This window comes from Coregonus clupeaformis, chromosome 8 (genome assembly GCF_020615455.1).
Source record: "Coregonus clupeaformis isolate EN_2021a chromosome 8, ASM2061545v1, whole genome shotgun sequence".
Lineage (NCBI taxonomy): Eukaryota > Metazoa > Chordata > Actinopteri > Salmoniformes > Salmonidae > Coregonus > Coregonus clupeaformis.
Genome location: NC_059199.1, coordinates 8007937 through 8030870, shown reverse-complemented (window position 1 = coordinate 8030870; position 22934 = coordinate 8007937). Strand labels below are relative to the sequence as shown.

Genomic DNA, 22934 nt, shown 5'->3' with positions numbered 1-22934 from the left:
CACTTCACAAAATAGATGGCATCATGAGGAAGGAAAATTATGTGGATATATTGAAGCAACATCTCAAGACATCAGTCAGGAAGCTTGGTCGCAAATGGGTCTTCCAAATGGACAATGACCCCAAGCATACTTCCAAAGTTGTGGCAAAATGGCTTAAGGACAACAAAGTCAAGGTATTGGAGTTGCCATCACAAAGCCCTGACCTCAATCCTATAGAACATTTGTGAGCAGAACTGAAAAAGCGTGTGCGAGCAAGGAGGCCTACAAATCTGACTCAGTTACACCAGCTCTGTCAGGAGGAATGGGCCAAAATTCACCCAACTTATTGTGGGAAGCTTGTGGAAGGCTACCCAAAACGTTTGACCCAAGTTAAACAATTTAAATGCAATGCTACCAAATACTAATTGAGTGTATGTAAACTTCTGACCCACTGGGAATGTGATGAAAGAAATAAAAGCTGAAATAAATCATTCTCTCTACTATTATTCTGACATTTCACATTCTTAAAGTAAACTGGTGATCCTAACTGACCTAAGCCAGGGAATTTTTACTAGGATTAAATGTCAGGAATTGTGAAAAACTGAGTTTAAATGTATTTGGCTAAGGTGTATGTAAACTTCCTACTTCAACTGTACATACATACATACAGTATGCTACAGTAGAAACGACAACACGATATACAGAAAATAAGGCACTTACTTTGATAGGAATGCACACATGTCCAAAGTTATTATTTGTAAGGAAAACAACAATGAAGGCAATGAAGGTAATGCAGGCGCCAGCCAGAAAATGTGCCAGGGGGAAAACATTTGTGCAAGGCCTGTTCTCACTAGAGATGCACAAATGTCTGAATACTTGATCCGGGGAAACACTGGGGAAGTGCTGGGGCTCTTGACAAAGAGGGAAGTTTGTCCGGCTCAGTAAAGCCTCAAACATAAATTGTCTGCAACAGTGAAATGGGCTACTTCTTATGTGAATTAATGAGGCGGAACACAGCTCAATTCAAACTGTTGTTAGAAAATTAAACTTGTTAGAAAATAATTAGAAATTGACAAGTTTGTTTTGAGGGCAGGCGGGTTAACTATCCTGTTGCATAACAATGACATTTTGGAACAGTGAGTGCATTCTGACATCACATGCATAAAAAAACTCATGCTGGGGCGACCTTTAGAGATATTTGGAACACATGCAACAAAAGGTAAGGGTTAAGGTTTGGGATAGGCTTAATACAAAAATATCATAAACAACTTTCTATGGCTAGCACTCACTGTTGCCCCTATTGGCCGGATTCCACGTCATCTCCTGATGTCCTCAGACATGGATGGACGTCTAAAACTGACTTGTATCACGGGTCACCTGGCTGCAAAATGAGCATAGATGCTCCTCTGGGTGTAACTGTGGATTTGGAAACTAGAAGTGCTCCTGAGTAGAATGGACACCCCTTTTACTGCGACACAACATAGGCTACACAAACATTGTGTAAGGTGCAATATGTATGTCCAATATGAAACAAATATTGGATTTAAGCTAATTTGCCACAATAACCAATTTTCTATTATTTTCGGCCTAATTATTCATTTACAACGTATACAGGAAGGGAATCTTATTATGAAGGAGTCCTAAAATCCGTGACCCGGAAGTACTTCGTAATTCTTGCCTGCTTCACAGCGGTAAGTGTTGACCGAAATAGTGAACATCGAGCAACGACGACGTATCCTACGTCAAACATAGAAACCGAAACATTTAATACGACGACTGGTGAGTTTATTCTACAATTTCGACTATCATACGATAATACAGTGGCGTGACACGTCTCGCGCACGATAAACTGCATGCATTCGATCAGTGAGTTGGCTAATGATACCAGGTTCAAAAGCCACACCAGTATAAACAGCTGGTACCTGGACGTGGGGGATCCAGGATTATACCGAGATATATGGCATTGTTACACCTGTCATGTTAACCGGTGATGTTGAATATCAATAACATATGTATCTAAGTATGATTATAATGGTAGAAGGTAATTTTTATTCAGGCATAGATCATTGTCAGTGTGTCAACTGCGCAACCTTGGCTACTGATGTCGACTGTGAGGAAGGTTTTTAGAGATGATTAGCTTGCTTAGCCTATGGCAATGTTCAGCTTGTAAAAAAAACTTGGCTACCTTTCTTATGGGCCATAAGTCTAGGCTACTCATGCATCTTCATGATTATTATAATTTGTTTTTCATTTGCAGGGTTTCAAATGGAAATGTCTATTAAATATCTGAATGTGTCGTCATTTGAAACGAGGCAGTGCCAAAGACTGGGGGGCATTCTGTAATCAGAGAAAGTGCTCCTCTGAACTGTCTGTCTACAGCAGCCAACAGAGGATTTACCAGTGTGTTTTTGATTAGCCTTGCTGAGAGAAGGGGAGGTGGAAGAAAAAGCCGGGGAAACCTTTCTCGGATCTAAAGTTTACCGTCGCAGAGATCGTTGTCTGATTTTTTTCTCATTGGAACTTGCTTATAAAAAACCAGTGACCGTGGTGGCATCCCAGTGACAGTGTTGGCGTCCCAGGGACTGAGTCACATGACAGAGCGAGCGCACTTGTGCAGTCACGACTGGTCTCGAGCCACTGAGCTGCCAAAATGCAAATGTCACTATAATTTAGAATAACTGACAGCCAAGTATTTTTTACTTTTGCCTTTTTGTTTTATATGAAAGGAACCTAAATGAACTGGAAACAAAGCCAATTGGACTTCTAAAAGCCATAAACAACTTCTAAAAGCCAGGATTTTGTGACAGCCATCATTCTTTATCAGGATAACGTTTTCAGTCCTACCAGGCAAACCTGTGGGACCAACTGCTGCTGCCATGTTATTCCGATATGCTTGATATTGTGTCTCAAGCTAAGCTTTGTACGTACTAGGAGAAGGCCACTAAGTGCTGGAACTCACTTCCATAGCAAAAAGATAGGTGTGAAAATGCTGTGTTGTTTTGGTCAGATAAGCCATAGCCGTCTTAGTGGCAGCTGAACGTTTTGAGGAAGCTCATACTTGTGTGTCAACTACTGGTAAGTCGTTGTGTCTATCTTAACTAATCTCAAATGCACTTTCCTGTCAGCTCATATGAAATTCTGTAGACTCCAGTAAGACTGCCTACTGTAGTTGGGCAATTCCACGATAATGGAATTGCGCAGAGACTAAGATTTTTCACTTAAAATGTATGCCAAACCAAAACCATTGATTTCAAAGTTTAACAAACCATACAATTCTATGCATAAGGACAACTTTTATCAATTTACACTGAACATTTTACAAAAACACATTTACTGGAAGAGCTGTGCAGATGCAAAGTTTGGTGACAGAATTCCGAGAAAATCTTCCTCTGTTTTTTATGTGACCACGTTTTCTAAAAACTCTCTTAAATATTTCTCCAAATTAAGATTCAAAGATGTATGCAAAAATAATGGGGTGTCAGCTATGACATGACACCTTGAGTTTGAAAACATCTCTTTTGGTTATTGAACTACATTAAGTGAAGTGAATTTACACCCGGTAACGGAATTTCATCATGGGTCCCTGATCTGGACTACACAGAAATGCATAATTATGGGTATGAATATCATTCTCTTCATGGGGATGTATCCTGAATAGGTACACAAAGGTAGAAATATGCAATATCCTCCTTTGCATATTTGACTATTATTCTACCACTGGCTATTATTTTAATGAGCTCCGCCACCAAACAAGACCAAATTTGGTTGGTCTGGACCAGACTAAATCTGAACCAATCATTAACATCTATGTTTCACCAGTATGGACATCAAAGTACAGCACAGTAGAGCTCAGTAGAATAGAGTAGAGCAGGGGTCTTCAACCTTTTTTTTGCCCAGGGACCCCCTCGCAGGCAAACTGGCAACCCAGGGACCCCCATCATACGTTAAAAAAATAATTTTTCACCTGTCTTGTCTTAGCAGGTGAATGATAATGGCAAGGAGAAGTAAACAACATTTTAAAATAAATACATTTGGTAGATCGTTGATCATTATTTTGACCTCCCCACATTATAATTGGAAGAGGAAGTGTAAACTCTAACAGCCTATTAGCTAGAAGGTAACTCCAAACACATTTTCACATTTTAAGAACAGCTGTTTAGGTTAGCCATGTGTTTGCAGAAAGTCATGTTTATCAGCAGCCAGCAGCCAGCAGAACTTGCTGCACTGGTAGCCTATTTGTGGGTGCTTTTTCAAAGCCTATGTCAGATACTCCAGTGAGTGTAATTTGCTCAATATTAGGAGTTGAGAAATAAAGTTCACATAATTATAAATAAGATTCTCCTCTTCTACTGTAGGTATGTAATTAAACATTCCCCGCCCCTGTTTCTCTAAAAAGTTGAGGGATGGGACTGGAAAAATGTAACCACTCTCAAATTAATAGACGGAGGTATGGATGCAAGGACTGACCATCCATGATATCAAAATTATAGTTTTAACCTTGTTTTGAGGCTATACAGTGTTTGCTGCATTTACTTTGTTTACAAACAGCTCGTACACCTGCACATTGATCTGGAACTCCCTGTATATACAGTGGGGAGAACAAGTATTTGATACACTGCCGATTTTGCAGGTTTTCCTACTTACAAAGCATGTAGAGGTCTGTAAGTAGGAAAAATTTTACCATTTTTATTTAAGTCTGCATCGTTGGGAAGGGCTCATAAGCTAGCAAACACCTTTTGTATTCACCTCGTGACAAAAAATATTTGATTTGTAAAACAAGCTTATATTTTGGGTTCTGATGGAGTACAACAGTTGAACTAAACTCATGAGGCATTTATATTAGATTCTTTAAGAATCAATGGGTACATATAATTTATTTAGAAGTCCAAAAATGTACATAGCAACTGCATATTTAAGACCTTTAAGACTTTTTCTGGTAGATTAAATCAAAGCCTTTGCATATTCCTAATTTTTTGCATGGAAAATGGTTGAAAAATGTATATATGCCTTAATTTCTCAAAAATATAGACTCTTCGCTTTCATTTGACACCCAATTTGAAATGCTCCAATGAACTTCACATGTTGGTGCTCATAGGTCATTTTACATGGAAATGACCAGTTACAAAAACAGACTTCTTCAAGAGCAAAAATATTGTTGTTGTAAATGACCTGAAACCCTCCACACAATTATATTGTTTTTGAAATGCCTTTTTCATTGTGTGTTTGGTACCTGCTGACATCTTGTGTGTTTTCATAAAAATACAAATAATTGTTTTCAGCTTAAGTACTAAAACATTATAAAATGCAGTCCACCTGCTGTCCCTTCAATATTTGAAATGTGGCTTAACCACATTCCATCCGCACCTCACCCTTTACAATAAATAATGTTTTAGAAGAAGAGTGCATGAAAGTGAAAGCTTATGCCAGCAGGTGAATAGTTGACATATATAAATAACACAGACAACACCTGTCACTCAAATATTTAACAATGCTCATTAGTCTCTCAAACAGAATTTCTGTAAAACCAAAGCCTGTTACAAGTGCTTATAGAACAGCCGCTCGTTACTACATTCTAAAAAATCTCAGGTGAAACCTCTTTCTTTCCCCCCCCCCTCTTCCTCCCCCCAGGTTGCTCTCTAGTCTTCCAGGGCAGTAGAGGGTCAGAGGGAGTGTCATGTTGAAGCTGCTCTTCCACATAGTGCTGGTGTTGACCTGTCTTCACCCTTCACCTCACTGTACCTCCCTCCCTACATAAGCTAACTCCAGCTGCTCTCGGAGAAAGGTAAATATACTGTACTGTAAAAGCTTATGTGACCTTAACGCACCCAATTGTATTTGATCACCTGTTGTACTGTCTGACTCATTCATATCTGGAAATGATACAATGTTTACAATAGCCTTAGCTGGGATTGACATTAAGGGTTGCTGTATTGCCTGGGGTAAGTGAACTGAGCAGTCACGCAAGTTGAGCCTGCTCTGAGGATGCCCGATTGAGCAGGTGGTAAAAAGAAAAAGGTGAAAACCACCTGCAAAGAATTCCAGTAGCTTAATACTCATCTTTCTGGTTCCTCCCCATTGTTTAAGTGAAAGACAGACTATTTATGCCAGCGGAGCCTACTCTGAGATTTTGTTTACTGAAAACAACCAAAATATAAAGAATTTCAGTACTGATCTTTCTGATTCCTCCCCTATGTTTAGGTGAAAGGCAGGCAATATATGGCACTTCTGTGTGGAAATAGCCAATTTAAATTTACGGGCAAGTGATCATAATCTTCGGGGCAACCCAAAAATACTCCTGACTTGCTCGATTGGCAAGTGCCTTTCAGACCTTAAATGTAAATCCCTGCATAGCGGCTTCTTTGTGCCGGTGTTGAATTACATCAAGGTGGTGTAATGTTGTAGCCTGGAAATCCAGACTGAAGCATGCTACGCTTTACTATTGTTTCACTATTGAGTGGAATTCAGTCTGGATTTTCAGGCTAGTAATGTTACACAATCCTGACAACTGTTTCTGTTCTGTCCAGGTCTTTGGTCCTCGTGGAAAATGTCCTATGCATTTCAGAACCTGTTCAGCTGGAGTCAACCTCGATTGACACAGCCACATCATCTCCTCTTCCTATCACTGGGCTTCTTGTGCTACTTAGTTCCTCCCACAGGTAAAATGCACCAATACATTTCTCTGGAATTATTCACGGTGTCATGGTTGTCCAGGATGTAAGAATGAATGAGATCAATTCATTGATTTGATTATTTTGTTGTACTTAACATACACTTTATTGAATCTAAAACATTACAACATGAATACCATTGTCTAACAATAGATGCTTGCCTTTATTACATTGGGTGTGTCTTACACCTTGGCATCTCTTTACTTTGTGTGTTTATCTGGTTGATAGTAATTGTTTATACTGCCTGTTGGTTCTGAGGCGTGTATGCATATTTCGGTGGTGGCTCCACTCTGAATGGCTGTTTTTACAGTGTGGGTGAGTGATGCCACAAGGCATGGTGAGTTACAATGTAGGCCGGACAATGGGGCCTCTGTGAGTCAGTGGCGCTCGGGTAGCGGGGGAATGACTAAACAGAGGCGAAAGGGTCCATTCTCTAAAAGAAAGCTAAGGGGCTCAATCGCTGCAAGCAGTGTTTCAGGGAGTTTAAGTTACACCCACATCCCATAATATTCAGCTCTGGAGCTATGGCAACAATAGCCATGGGAATAGCTGTGCTGTCAGTGAGTGTCTGAGTTGGTGATGGTTGGTGCCATGTCTTGTCTAGAGACACACTCACCCTGCCTTTTTGTTTATGTTCTTGAGGCCCTGATGATAGGACTTTTGACCTTGGTGATAATGAAGCCTAATCACGGTTTTGTTTTGTCAGGGAAAGCCCTCATTTTCCCTTTACCGCTGTGACTTCATTGAGCAGTTGAGCTTCATGCATGTCTGGAGTGTAACTGTATGTTAAGAGATTGCATTTGCAAGATGCATATGGCTATAGAGAGATGACATTGTAGGCTAAAGTTTGTTACAAGCTGAAAATGTCAATGACAAAACATCCATGCCCTAAATCAGTGGGGCGCAAAACCAGTGTCAGCTGTTTTTCTCATCTGTCTAGCACATTAATGTCACTGATTGCTCTGACTGCACACACCTGGCTTCCCAGAGCCAAGAAAGAAGGAACTAAAACCAACATACTCAGGGCCCCAAGCATGTAGGCTACTGTGGCTATTTGATCATATTGTAGGCCTACCAGAGTGGCCTACTATCAAAAACAATGGAGAAAATGCATCCCATAACATTTTAACATGGAAATAGCTGTTCTATCATTCAGCCTACAGTATTAGCCAATGTGTGGTGTTCAATGTAGCCCTACATTGCATTAGATTTTTGAGAAAAAACCATGCGGCTTTTGAGATAAACATTAATCTGTTTATCCACTTGTCCTTCAGACAAGGAGGTGACTGAAAATGTTGTTGTTTGATGCAAGAAACCACTTTACAAAATAAAATGCATTATTGTTCCCATACCATTATTACAGAGAATCAGACAAATTATGCTACCCTCTGCCTATTGGCTACTTAGCTTATTCAAGCCTGTCTCAAAATACAACAATGCCCCTTTTAAGAGAAAAAAAAGCTCTTTACCTGACTCGCTTTTCAAAGATGCCTAGAAATGTACACATTCTGTGCTCTTGTAGGAAGCAATCACTCCCCTATTTCTGACTACAAATGATCTATAACTGGGCTAATAACTCAATAACTAGCAAAGGAAATGAACAAAATGTGCACACCTGGCTACATGCAGCTCTCGCTTTGATCTCAAAACAAGCACATCTACTCATGACCGCTCATACTGTAAACACAGTCCAGTTCAATGTAAATGGCACAGATCCATATATGGCAATGGTCTATTTGCATATAGGCCTACAGCAGCTCTGATTGTTTATGCCGCACTGGTCTGTGTAGAGTACGGGCTGAGTAGTGTGTGTCAATGCAATCGAATCCTACTCAGATGCGTTCTGCCTACAACAAAATCTCTTGCATAGTTTGTTTTGTTTCGGTATGTTGCATTGAAAGTGGCTAATATTGCGTTGAATCGATCACAATTGCCACAGTAAAGGGAAACGTTGGTAGTGTTAACAGGGAAAACTCTAGAACAGTGGTCACCAACCTTTTCTAAGTCAAGATCACTTTCTGAGTCAAAATGTAAGCAGAGATCTACCGCTCACATGACTTGAAAAAATGTAAGCCTATGCAACATTAACCAATTAAAAACAGGACTGTAGCAATGAGGTTTGTGCAGTAAGCTATAGGCCCAATACATTATCACCGCATATTGGCTTTGCTTGAATTGACCTGCCAATGCATTGTTGTTCGGGCCATTTTGTTTTGTTATATTTCTAAATTTGAGGTAGGCTATATGATTACATTTCAGTCATTTAGCAGACGCTCTTATCCAGAGCGACTTACAATTAGTGAGTGCATACATTTTTCATACTGGCCCCCCGTGGGAATCGAACCCACAACCCTTGCGTTGCAAGCGCCATGCTCTACCAACTGAGCTACAGGAGGGCCAATAATCACACCGGTAATAGATCTGTTGTTGTATTACTTGTGAGGCACAGCTGAGTGTGCATCCATTTAAATAATTTGCTTGTTGTAGCGCTGAGTGGAAATAGGAAGAATGCGCATTTTATGGCTTATAAAAGTGTTGAATGCTGAGTAGGAACTTAAACATGAACTCACTCATAAAAACCGTAGCTCTTTGCTGTATTCGTTGACAGTTTCTCTCTAGTCTTGGTTTAAACGTTTTGAAATCTCACAGTATCAACTTTGCTGTAGCTTTCTTTGATACCTGCTACGTTACTGCAGCCACGATAATCTGAGCCATCCGATTGGCCAGTGGTAGGCCTATAGAGCACTTGATTTGCTCTCTGGGCCCGCTGGGAAGGCAGTGTTTGTACCTTCAGACACATGAAATGGTTCAAAATGGCAACAGTTTGCCTACCCGGCGCGCAGGGCAGCTGAATCAGGTGCACCTACCGCCAACAGCCCGAGACGAATAAAACAAAATAGGAACACAAGGCTTTATTGTTGGGTTGTGATTGACTAGGAATGCCTTGGAGATCAACCAGTCACGATCGACCGGTTGGTGACCACTGCTTTAGAAAATTGAGTGAAGTTCAATCTCCTGCTTCTCTCTGTGGGCTGATATTTCTACGCGGCAGTCCCGTGAGAGCTGCGCAGCAGTCTCAGGGCTACTGTGCGCAAGCACCCAGCTTAGCGGGAACATTGGCCCCAAGTACCCACCGAAAATACCCATCCTTGGCCCAGATGGCATAGTCACTGATCACATCCTCTTTATACACACTCTATAACAACTCTCGTTCACCCTCTTTCCCTCTTCAGGTGTATCTGCCGAGATCTGCCGGGTGACAGGGGGAGTGTTGGGGATCCACTGGAGCAGCGTGGTTGGTTTAGGCTGGCGCCCCCTGGCCGTGGGGAGGAACAGCGCCAGCTGCTGGGAATCATGCTGCCTGGAGCCCGCCTGCAGCGCCGTGTGGAGCCTGGGGGGGCGCTGTGTGCTACTGAGCTGCTCCAAAAGAGGGGTCTGTCAAGTCACTTCTCTCCCCCAGCCCCACATTGAGTCCCTGGGGCTCCTGCAGCAGCTTTCAAAGGGCACCACCACAGCTCGGAGGAGAAGGCGGAGGTGGGCAACAACAGGAAAGGGAAGCCAGAAACATGGGTTGGACAACCAACTTTCTAGCATTGTGAGTCAACGGAAAGTTACAGTACTGTAGTTGAGTCATAGATTCCTGTTTACCCTCCCTTCTTCCTTCTGGGACAGAGTAGATGAAAGCAAAGACTAAATACCCTCATATAAAGTTATACATGCATGACAACCTTATTTCCCTAACTTATGTGTTAATGTAAGCTATGCAATTTCTTACAGTGAATTCGGAAAGTATTCAGACCCCTTGACTTTTTCCATATTTTGTTATGTTACGGCCTTATTCTAAAATTGATTAAATCGTTTTTTACCCCTCATCAATCTACACACAATACGCAATAATGGCAAAGCAAAAACAGGTTTTTAGAAATGTTTCCACATTTATAAAAAATAAAATAAAAAAAATATCACATTTACTTAAGTATTCAGACCCTTTACTCAGTACTTACTTTGTTGAAGCACCTTTGGCAGCGATTACAACCTTGAGTCTTCTTGGGTATGACGTTACAAGCTTTGCACACCTGTATTTGGGTAGTTTCTCCCATTCTTCTCTGCAGATCCTCTCAAGCCCTGTCAGGTTGGATGGGGAGAGGCGCTGCACAGCTATTTTCAGGTCTCTCCAGAGATGTTTGATCGGGTTCAAGTCCGGGCTCTGGCTGGGCCACTCAAGGACATTCAGAGACTTGTCCTGAAGCCACTCCTGCGTTGTCTTGGCTGTGTGCTTAGGGTCGTTGTCCTGTTGGAAGGTGAACCTTTGCCCCAGTCTGAGGTCCTGAGTGCTCTGGAGCAGGTTTTCATCAAGGATCTCTGTGCTTTGCTCCGTTCATCTTTCCCTCGATTCTGACTAGTCTCCCAGTCCCTGCCGCTGAAAAACATCCCCACAGCATGATGCTGTCACCACCATGCTTCACCGTAGGGATGGTGCCTGGTTTCCTCCAGACATGACGCTTGACATCCAAAGCGTTCAATCTTGGATTTATCAGACCAGAGAATCTTGTTTCTCATGGTCTGAGTGTCCTTTAGGTGCCTTTTGGCAATAGCCAAGCTGACTGTCGTGCCTTTTACTGAGGAGTGGCTTCTGTCTGGCCACTCTACCATAAAGGCCTGATTGGTGTACTGCTGCAGAGATGGTTGTCCTTCTAGAAGGTTCTCCCATCTCCACAGAGGAACTCTGGATCTCTGTCAGTGACTATCGGGTTCTTGGTCACCTCCCTGACCAAGGCCCTTCTCCCCCGATTGCTCAGTTTGGCAGGGCGGCCAGCTCTAGGAAGAGTCCTGGTGGCTCAAACTTCTTCCATTCAAGAATGATGGAGGCCACTGTGTTCTTGGGGATCTTCAATGCTGCAGAATTGTTTTGCTACCCTTCCCCAGATCTGTGTCTCGACACAATCCTGTGTCTGAGTTCTACGGTCAATTCCTTCGACCTCATGGCTTGGTTTTTGCTCTGACATGCACTGTCAACTGTGGCACCTTATATAGACAGGTGTGTGCCTTTCCAAATCATGTCCAATCAATTGAATTTACCACAGGTGGACTCCAATCAAGTTGTAGAAACATCTCAAGGATGGTCAATGGAAACAGGATGGACCTGAGCTCAATTTTGAGTCTTATAGCAAAGGGTCTGAATACTTATGTAAAGAAGGTATTTCTGTTTTTGTTTGTTTATAAATGTGCAAACATTTCTAAAAACCTGTTTTTTTTTCTTCACTTTGTCATTATGGGGTATTGTGTGTAGATTGATGAGGGGAAATAATATAATTTAATCAATTTTAGAATAAGGCTGTAACGTAACAAAGTGGAAAAAGTCAAGGGATCAGAATATTTTCCGAAAGCACTGTAACTGCAATGGTTACTTCATGAAGGCTATTGAAGACTGTACAATGTAGCCAATGTCTTTAGTCATCTTTCCATGCTTATCTGAAGTTCATGAAGTTCATCCATATCTTGGCAGCGGGTTTCCAAGGATGTAGAGCATCCAGCTCCAACAGTCGGCATCACCAGCGGAGTAGCTCTCCCTCAAACATCTGATAAGAATCACAGCCAGTTAACCAATGGAAGTGGAGAAGCTCCATCACCATCACAGCAGAACTCTACATCAGAGGACAGCAAAGACACAGCATCTTCCAACAGCAGCTTTGTGCTTCCCACTACTGCTCCTACAATCACTACATCACCAACCCAGGCTGGTAAGGCAGTGGATGCTAAACTCTGACTTAATATCCCTCAAAACCTATCCTCAACAACTGTTTGGTTAATAAGATACTAATAACAAAATGGATGTGTTGAGGTATGTCATCATGGAAGGAAAAATATGTAGCTCTAAACATCTACTCCCATTTCATAAACTGGCACCCACTGCAGATGTATGTCTACTGTTTGCACTTTGAATGAACTTCTGTTTCAGTGTTCCGCCCTCCATTTCAATCCATGTAAATCCTGTGGTTTCCATAACAGTGCGGGAATTGGTGGTGTCGGCAGGCGAGAGCGTGGAGGTCACGCTGCCGCGCAACGAGGTGGAACTCAATGCCTTTGTGGTGCCAGCGCCCCAGCCAGGTACTACTACTAAGCCTACCTGTATTATTACTTTGTTATACTGTATCATACACCACAGGATTTACACACCCCCTGTAGTCCACATCTCACCCTAATTATGTAGAAGCATATCTGTTTCATTTGGCATGACAACGACAAAGGACTGAGCTAACGTAGAAAACAGACTGGTGCTAAGGCTAGCTCTGTATCCATGCATGTCATTAGTCATAGCTTAAATCCTCGGCTTTGATTCATCTTTCTCACTTCTCGAAAGGGACCAACTATGTATTTGACTGGCTCTTGAGAACTCATCCTAAAGACTACAGTGGAGAGATGGAGGGGAAGCACAGCAAGACACTCAAACTCAGCAAGGTACAGCTACTTGAATTAGTTCAACCATTACCTCTCATCTCTTTCTCTCTCTCTGTTCAAACTCAGGCCTCTTATCTGATTGAATTTATGACTAGAACCATTTATACAGTACTGTAACACTATGAGAAACAATTCTTATAGTATTCACTCCAATTCAACCTCTCTCTGGCTCTTGTTCATGTGTTCAGCTGACAGTGGGGCTCTATGAGTTTGAGGTGACTGTGGACTGTGACGGAGTACACGGAGAGGGCTATGTCAACGTAACAGTCAAACCAGGTGGGGGTTAAACTAACATGACTCGTATTGATTGTGTTTGATATGCTCTTTTGTAGGAACATGTGTAAACTGTAACATATATATTAAAGGGCTCCTTCCCTGACTCCCCCATTTAATGGGCTTATACTGAAATGTCGACGATGACTCGTACCTGGGTCGTGTTCGTTAGAACCAAATGGAAGATAACAGACTGAAACAGGGATGGATTACCTGGAGTTGTCCAATAAGAAATGCTAATTTTCGTTTTCCATTGCAAAATGTTTTGCTGCTCGTGCCTTAATGAACACGACCCAGCTGTACCGTACAGCCAATTAGCTAACCTCTTCCACTTCACAGAGCCGCGGGTAAACAAGCCACCCGTCGCTGTGGTTTCCCCAAAGTTCCAGGAGATATCCTTGCCAACCAGCTCCACGGTGATCGACGGCAGCCGTGAGTTCAACTGGCTCGTTGGTCACAATCAAATCAGATAAACTAGAATTGCACCATCTGTGGATGTCAAAAGGGATTTTATGTTGCATCTTGTCTAGTTGTTTGCTGACAAAAAAAATACCAATTTGGTCAAGGGTGTCTTTATTTAGATTATAGCTAGACCATTTTAGGTTGAGAACCGGTATTTACCCTATAATGCTAGATGTTTATCTTTGGTTTGGCGCAAAGGCCCTCCAAACAAGACCCTGGGCAGTTCTTACATAATCAGCTTACATAAAACGATGGGAATACAAACTTTTGTAAACAGGGTTGAGACTGGAGCAAAAGTATAGGCAGGGTGGCCTATACATTTATGGACTGTTTGTTTTTAACCAGTTATTTTTCCTCCCTTTTCTTCCTTTCCTGTCTTCCTCCTCTCCCTGTGTGCGGCCCCTCAGAGAGCACAGACGATGACAAGGTGGTGGCGTGGCACTGGGAGGAGGTGAAGGGCCCGCTGAGGGAGGAGAAGGTCTCGGCAGACACCCAAATCCTCACCCTTACCGGCCTGGTCCCAGGGAACTACACCTTCAGGTACTGTTACCGTGTCTTCTCAATGGGTATGTGGCACTTTGTAGTTTCTCTAGTGCCTACACTTTCATTACCTTTGTATACCTCCAGGCACTGTTACCTTGTCTTCTCCATGGGCATGCACTGTCTTATATTTTCTCTACATATTTAAGCAATAAGGCACAAGGGGGTGTGTGGTATATGGCCAATATACCACGGCTAAGGGCTGTTCTTAGGCTGGGTGGTTCGAGCGCTGAATGCTGATTGGCTGACAGCCGTGGTATATCAGACCATATACCACGGATATGACAAAACATTTATTTTTACTGCTCTAATTACATTGGTAACCAGTTTATAATAGCAATAAGGCCCCTCTGGGTTTGTGGTATATGGCCAATATACCACAGCTAAGGGCTGTATCTGTGTTGCGTCGTGTGTAAGAACAGCCCTTAGCCGTGGTATATTGGCCATATACCACACCCCATCGGGCCTTATTGCTTAAAGATACCTTTTTTTTTCTGTGGGCATGTTCTGTTGTCTTCTCCTTTGTATTCCTCTTCGATCTCTTTCTTCAGCTGTTTTCCTCATACCATTTCACAAGCATTTGCCCACGCCCCTCTCCCCATTTCAGCCATAGGTGAAGGCTCGGTCTTAGACAGAAGCAAAACTTTTCTCCCTATTTTCTCCCCTTCAGTCTGACGGTTACGGACTCGGACGGGGCCCAGAGCTCCACCCAGGCCACGCTGTCGGTCAACAAGGCCATGGACTACCGGCCGGTGGCCAACGCCGGGCCCAACCAGGTCATCACGCTACCGCGCAATGCTGTCACGCTGCACGGCAACCAGAGCGCGGACGACCACGAGCCGCTGGCCTACGAGTGGTCGCTCAGCCCTGAGAGCAAGGGCAAGGTAGTGGAGATGCAGGTGAGAGAGGAGCACCAGGGGAGGCTTCAGTTTGTCAGGGACCATGCACAGGTCTTAACTAGAAATCAAGGTGATTCGAGCTGTTAGTTTATAGCCTTTTTGTTGTTTTAAAAGTGGAAATTCTTCATTTCGACACCAAAAAAAGGGAAATTCTTCTCTCCCATCGTGACAGTTCTTCTCTTCGTCCTATAGGGCGTGCGGACTCCCACTCTGCAGCTGTCTGCCATGCAGGAAGGAGACTACACCTTCCAGCTCACTGTCACAGACACAGCCGGACAGCAGGACACGGCACAGGTCACCGTTATCGTCCAGCCAGGTAAACCAGCAGCACATAGATCATGTGTATCTATGGCTAATGTCAACATCACTGCAGTGGTAATTGCTTGAATATCATGCCTGTTTTACATGAAATAAGACACACATTTTGTCTCATTCTATTATATAACATATCTGAATGGATGTTGGTTTAACCTTGATGAAACATACATTGAGAACAGAGACAAACAACTGGCACGATTCTGTACATGAAAATAGTTATGTACGGATATTGTCCTCCTATAATGTCACAAAAGTCTATGTTCTCCTGAGCCTGCTTGTGTTCCATCCTCCTCAGAGAACAATAAGCCCCCAGTAGCAGACGCCGGCCCAGAGAAGGAGCTGACCCTGCCTGTGGACCACACAACTCTAGACGGCAGCAAGAGCACGGACGACCAGAATATCTCCACCTACCACTGGAAACAGAGCAAGTCAGTATTCACACACTCACACACGTATGCACAGACAGGCGGACACAACATGCACATAGACGCGCACACACACACACACACACACACACACACAACTGCATGCATGCTCACTTTTGAGCTCACACACTCACTTTCTCTCACACACACATACACACTCCCAAATACACACACACCACACTTTGGCAAATTGCACGCTCCCTGTTCTCTGTGATTGAGAGTGACACTTAGTTCAACTACCAGGGGCAATATGGTGAGTGGAGATGACACTTTTGAGCTCTCTTCACTTCCATCTCTCATGTTATATGGCACAGGTCTGTTGTTTCTCCACGTCTGACTCTGTGATGGTTGTCTCTCTCCTCTCAGGGGTCCGGATGGAGTGAAGATCGAGAATGCTGATGGCGCAGTTGCCACGGTAACAGGGCTACAGGTGGGCGAGTACGAGTTCAGCCTGACCGTGACGGACGAGAGGAATCTGGCGAGCACCGACACGGTCACGGTCATCGTCCGAGAGGGTAACTGTCCTCTGTGTGTGTTTGCCTACAAGGCAATGTATCAGAGACGTAACTCTTTGAAGCTTTCAAAAACAGGCTAGACAAGGTAATGGTCTCACTTAACTGTCAACTGAAGTCTAGCTGAGCTGAATGTCAATACTCTTTGAAGTATAACTAAAGTATAACTCTCACACCTATAGTTTTACGAGGTGCATGGAAACCGCACACAGAGTATTTCAGAATACTCTTTGGCACTGCAATGTCCTTAAATGTGTATTTTCTCTCTACCAGAGTTGGACCAGCCCCCAGTAGCCCATGTCCAGTCCAGCCCGGCCATCTCTTTGCCTCTGCGGACTGCAGCCCTGGACGGCTCCCACTCCACAGACGACAAGGGCGGAGTCAGCTACTTGTGGACCCGTGACGACAGTAGCCCTGCAGCAGGGGTGAGAGACAGAGTCCACTCCGTGGTACTATAACGAATAACAGAAATATTTACAGAAAATATTATGAAATATTAGGTGAGCTGTACAATGAACCCATAGTAAGTAAACAGACAAATACAATCTAGCATACATTTCCCTCTTCATGTTGTATTAAGTAAAAGCATTCTTACCATACTTATCTTGCATTTCTCATGATAAACATTCTGCTTAATAATATTTGCATACAATGACCTACTACTGGAAATATTTGGAATAAGAATGTGTTCTGCTCAGACAACAGTTTTTCTGCTTTTATTTTTTCAGTAGTGTAGGCCATTGCAGGCAGCTAGAAAATACAACGTTCTGCAATTATCACATAATTCAATGTCTTATTCAGACTTTGAATTGAGAAATGTGTCATCAGCATGAGACAAAATATCATTGTAATTGATCAAATACAAATAAATGCATCTTGTTTGAAGAATTAATTGTATTCTGTCCCCCAGGATGTACTGAACAATTCTGACCACCAGGCAGTGCTGTTCCTCACAAACCTGGTGGAGGGAAAGTACAGCTTCACCTTGACTGTGACAGACAGCAAGGGCCAGAGCAGCTCAGACAGAGGGACTGTAGAGGTCAAACCAGGTCAGTGGGCTCCTCATGGTCTACATACACACAAACACACATGCCCAGTGCAAAATCAACCCCTAGACACTTGGTCTGAAAGAATCAAAAGGATGTGGTTATACCTACAACTAGCTTTTTGGTATACTAGGGTTATTTTTCCACCATATTCCTTACACCCAATCCACTCAGATCTATGGGAAGTAGGAGCAATAATCTATTTAAGACTGGATCTCACATACACACACACAGCAGAAATAGCTTCTGCACACACTATCATTATCCCAGAGTCTTCTTCTCTTACTCACTCTGTCCTCCTCCCTCTCTCTCCTGTCAGACGTGTGGCAGCGTGACCTGGTGGAGCTGGTGCTGGAGGTGTCTGTGTCCCAGGTGTCCCACCGCCAGAGAGACATGCTGCTCAGGCAGGTGGGTGTGCTGCTGGGCGTGCTCGACAGTGACATCATCGTACGGGGGGTCAGCGCCTTCAACGAGCACAGGTCAGCTCCTTTCCACTATATTCGGTCGCTTCAATTCAACTCACTCAACTTTATTGGCACAATACGTTACTATATTGCAATGTAAGTGCAAGAACACAGGAATACACTCTTTCTCTGACATACACTCTTCTACACATTTTAGCATGTGTTGTTTTGGCCCATCTGACTCTGATTAAATTCGTTGATAACACTATTTGGGGTTGTATGAACAATGTGTAACTTTGTTACCACACTTACAGGGTATGCACATGAGAGATTATTTGTTACAAAAACTAAGAGGCAATAGTTATAATTACGAAGAATGAGTCATTATTAAGCTGGTTGAGTTAATCTATTGATTTCTCCTCACAATGAGCAAACCCATTTAATTTGTCCTCAGCTTGAGCGAACTGTTAATTTCTTCCCATCTCCATTCCTCTGTTCTCAGTACTCGTCTGGTGTTCTTGGTGTCTGGGGGTCCGGGTCGCCCCCCTCTGTCCGGTCACAGTGTGGCTCTGGGGCTACGCAACAAACTACACAAACAGAAGAACGACTTCCTCATCTTCAAGGCACGGCGGGTGGACACAGTCAGTGAGTATCAAGACACGAGAGAAGAGAAAAGGAATACATAGATGGAGTAATATATTAGGACTAATGAATTGAAACTTAGTTGATTTAAATGAAAAGTACTTATTGAGAGTTTGCTGGGAAATTAAACATGCTCTATGAATGAAATTATTATTTGTTTAGTGTATTGTTTTTACATTTGTGATATGTAAAATATGGGCAATTTACTTTATTTTGACTTTCCCATACCTTTTTTCTAACTTGCAACATGAAATTAATCTTTTTTTTATGGTTCTCCGGGCTAGATAGATTAGTCTTACAAGACAGTTAGGATAGGTTTGTTGTCTTTGACCAAGAAGACACTAAGCCTGTGGCCTGACCGAATTCAAAGTTCACGTCTCTAACGTCTCTCTCCCCCTGCAGTCTGTCAGCTGAACTGCTCCAGTCACGGGGATTGTGACTCATTCACGCGGACCTGTGTCTGCCACCCCTTCTGGATGGAGAATTTCATCAAAGCACAGTTGTGGGACCAAGAGAGCAACTGTGGTAAGGAGCGGAGTAGACACTCATGGAATTGAAGATTATGAGATGATATATTAGGATACTGTGAAGAGTCAAGAGACTGCCTGACTTTACTTCAGAGTATGTCACACAGTAGAGAGCGTTGTAGTGGAAATAGCAAGTGAGGAAAGTGCTGAATTCAAGCTTTCTCATTATGACAACCTGCGACTTATATTGATTCTCTCTCGCTTTCAGAATGGAGTGTGCTGTACGTGACCGTAGCATCCTTCATGATTGTGGTTGCCATCGCGACAGTTGTCTGGGTTATGATGTGTTGTTACCGCAGGTAAGAGTGCCACTAACATTGAGATTTACATTTTGTATATTAATATTATGTTGCTTCTTTTACATTGCATGGTATACTACTCTGTTTAAATACATACTTATTGTCCATACAGTAATGTGTAATAAGCACACTGACAGGAATGTGTGTTTTGAACAGGCGTAGGGGTAAAGTGCGCCACAAGAGTAAAAGCCGCTACAAGATGCTTAATGGCGAAGAGCAGGACAGCCTGGAGCTACAGCCACCCCGAGCTGGTAACACACACACACACTACCTACTCTCTGTCCCTTATTTTCTTAGAATATGTCTAACACCGCCAATCCCTTCCCTTTCTCCCCCACCAGGCCGAATGAAGCCAGCCCCCGCTCCCTCCTCCTCGGCCCTCATGCGCTCTGACTCTGACCTGGACAGTGACGACGGGCAGGGAGGGGTCCCGTGGACGGACCGGGAACGAGGACACCTCCTCCGACCCCAGAACGGAACCCTGAGAAACAGCCAGGGTCCCACCAGGAGCAAAAAGCAAAGAGAGGAGCTGCTATAACAGAGGGTGGGGGAACACCCCTCCCCACCCCTAAACCCTCACCAACCCCCCTCTCTCTCGCTCTTCTCCACCACACAAACCGTGCACCTCTCCACCCATAGGACACTTAAGACGCATGGATCCTGGAGAATGAGAGAGAAACCTGTTGGACACAGGGTCAAGCCACTCACCCACACACCCCCGTATTGAAACCTTCCTGCGCCCACACTGAGCCAAGATTAAGGAGATGAGGTTTAATCTTTGAGAAGGACAGACCATTTAATGGTAAAATGGGGGAGTTGATAGGGGAATGAATGGTTAGAATGTCAAGTTGAGCGCTGTTCACCCCTGAGACATGGAGAATGTACCCCCCCCCCACTTCTAGAAGGAACAAACTGGAGACTGCTAGTGAAGACTAGCCTGATCGATCCTGTTCCCTTCAGACAGGAACTTTACTCCACTCCAATGTCATGTGAACCACATGGAAACTGAGCCCGTCTCTCTCTCTCTCACACACACACACACACACACACAGAATCTATCTAAGACGCACACCTCTTCCCAGGATGCTTGACACAACACACTTCCAATTCCAAGTACTGTTAGGCACTACCCAACGCTGGCCAACTCCACTCTGACATAGGTTACAATATGATTGACAAGTAACTTGTCTAGATTAAAACAAATCTAGATATCCGTGCATGACACAGTACGGCTGCAGTTGTGGTATGTATATGTATTAATGTTTGGATGGTGGTTAGGTCTGCATGAATGTGTAAAAAAATCTGAATATGCGTGCTTTTGGCCATTTTGCCAAAACGTCTTGTTTCAGAAAAGGGTTGTGTGTTTGTTTGACACTTACCAGCATTGAGAGTCGAAACTGCTACTGCTGCTGTCAGCCATGTTGGTCAGAGTCAGAGGATCCTGGGAAATGCTGTTTTACGAGAGCCATGCCTCATACTGTATGAACTCACTGGATGACACACTGGACTACACAACGTTGATGCGCCTACCCCTATGACTGTGTCCCTGGGAGATGATAATGATGAAGATGACACCAATGACACATGGGGAAGAAAGGGGCAATGCTTCCTACTCACTCACCTCAGACACTAACGACTGCTCAAACCTGGAAAACCACTTAACGTCTTGTCTGTTTTGAGATTTATATTGGCGCATCATTTTGATTCTGATGCACTTCGTTTTTCACGCTCACTGTGGCTCTGTCTGCATCTCCACACATTGATCAGATTGGGAATTAATTCAGTTCAGCCGTAGACTCAGAGTGGGACTCCATTGCCCAGCGCGTACCTCCTCCATATTTGAATGGTGTTGTCATTTTGTATGTAGTTTACTGTGAACCTAACCCTTCAGTCTGACTTTAGTTACTTTTTTGGTTGTTGAATGTTTAAGAGGAAAGCCCCCATCTAATTAGAGGAACGCTCTGTGAAATAAGCTATCTCAGTGCAAAGTCATCTCTTACTGTTGCTCCATTGCACTAGTGGAGCACATTTATGAAAGATTAGTAGCGTGCATTCTGGGACATGGAGTCCACTGTGAAGGCAGACCGGGAGCTGCAACAAAATGAAGGGATTCTGTGTTCATTTAATTGTTCAATAACAATATAAGGACCTGCTATGTTACCAGACCTGATGAAACTGGATTATCTGTAAATTAAAATCAAATGTTTTAATTTGTCCTCCTTTTTTTGTCAAGACTCCCAAAGTATTTTAGGTTATGGCTAACCTAAAACATCTGAAAAAGTATTGTGACCTACCCTAAACAAATCCTGTTTATTCCAGTCACAATAAGTCTAAATAAGTCTTTAGCCCAGGAGAGACCAACTGTGACCCATTGAGAAAACACTGCAATGGCATACACTACTACACAGCTATCTATTCTGTTGCCACTTACAGGTTTCACGTTCTCTTTTATGGCTGACCATTACTGACTGTAGTTCCCCTTTAGTGCTCCATAACAGTAATTGATGAGATGAAGCCGTCTTAGATGATGATGGCCGCCTTTGGTCTCATTAATGTTATTCCGCCTGCTTGACTTTGATCTATCCATAGACTAGACCGGGTGCAGTGTGTAAGTCCGTTTAATCACCTCACCACTGAGTGTTGACCTAATGGCTTTGAATACCCAGTCAGTAATGAGATTGAGAGTTAAAGAGATGATCTGATACTTTTGTATACTTTTTAGCCAGTAGGTCTGAAAGTAGCATTCACGAGCCAAAAGTGGTCCCCGAAAATATACTACGTCATATACAGTATGTGCAGATATGTGCACAACTTCATTGCTCACTCTCTCGCTCCGCTGCATCTTGCTAGCTGCCACTCAAATGGTGAGAGGCTGAAGCTCATTGGCTAGAACTCAAATTGCTAGGGGGCTGGCCCACGTGGGGAAAATGGCGGAGCACAGCTTCCAGAAAAACATTTGCTTTCAACTAGGGGTTTTGTGGCTAATTGAGGTAAAACAGTAGTTCTGCTCAGAGATTATGCATGTATCATTTCATTTACATTTCAGTCATTTAGCAGACTCTCTTATCCAGAGCGACTTACAGTTAGTGAATGCATATTTTTTATTTTTTATTTTTTTTATACTGGCCCCCCGTGGGAAACGAACCCACATCCCTGCCGGCCAAACCCTCCCCTACCTTGGACCAATTGTGCGCCGCCCATGGGTCTCCCGGTTGCGACAGAGCCTGGACACGAACCAGGATCTCTAGTGGCACAGCTAGCACTGCGATGCAGTGCCTTAGACCACTGCGCCACTCGGGATGAACTACACATTGACACATCTAGCCCAAAGAGGTTTAAAAAATAGTAAAACATACTTAGTAGCCAAAGTTCCAGAGCATGCATGTCTTTAAATCTAACTCACATCAGAGATCTGAGTGGGTGGACTAACAAACACATTGGTGCTTGAGAGTATCAATTCTACAGTCTGATCACTGACTAA

General features: G+C 43.3%; 1 protein-coding gene across 2 annotated transcripts; it reads left to right on the top strand.

Moving 5' to 3' along the window:
* Positions 1-1656: 1656 nt before the first annotated feature.
* Positions 1657-21663, top strand: LOC121571496 (dyslexia-associated protein KIAA0319-like protein). Of its 2 annotated transcripts, XM_041882986.2 has the most exons (23): positions 1657-1758; positions 2237-3054; positions 5608-5761; positions 6504-6635; positions 9881-10242; positions 12154-12388; positions 12657-12755; positions 13009-13106; positions 13295-13382; positions 13719-13811; positions 14249-14381; positions 15052-15280; positions 15473-15596; positions 15894-16026; positions 16390-16538; positions 16809-16960; positions 17446-17584; positions 17901-18060; positions 18488-18630; positions 19030-19152; positions 19363-19453; positions 19610-19704; positions 19795-21663. In XM_041882986.2, the coding sequence occupies exons 4-23, from the start codon at positions 6524-6526 to the stop codon at positions 19989-19991; spliced, it is 2955 nt and encodes a 984-aa protein (XP_041738920.1). In that variant the 5' UTR covers positions 1657-1758; positions 2237-3054; positions 5608-5761; positions 6504-6523; the 3' UTR covers positions 19992-21663. The 2 variants fall into 2 exon arrangements, with proteins under 2 accessions (XP_041738920.1, XP_041738922.1); XM_041882988.2 differs by lacking the exon at positions 2237-3054.
* Positions 21664-22934: the final 1271 nt, after the last annotated feature.

Excerpts from the sequence above, each read along its gene's own strand:
- LOC121571496 (XM_041882988.2), top strand. The coding sequence starts at position 6,524 with ATGTCCTATGCATTTCAGAACCTGTTCAGCTGGAGTCAACCTCGATTG. Across the intron at positions 16,539-16,808 it reads CACGGTCATCGTCCGAGAGG|AGTTGGACCAGCCCCCAGTA; the intron begins GTAACTGTCCTC and ends TCTCTCTACCAG. Across the intron at positions 18,631-19,029 it reads ACGGCGGGTGGACACAGTCA|TCTGTCAGCTGAACTGCTCC; the intron begins GTGAGTATCAAG and ends CTCCCCCTGCAG.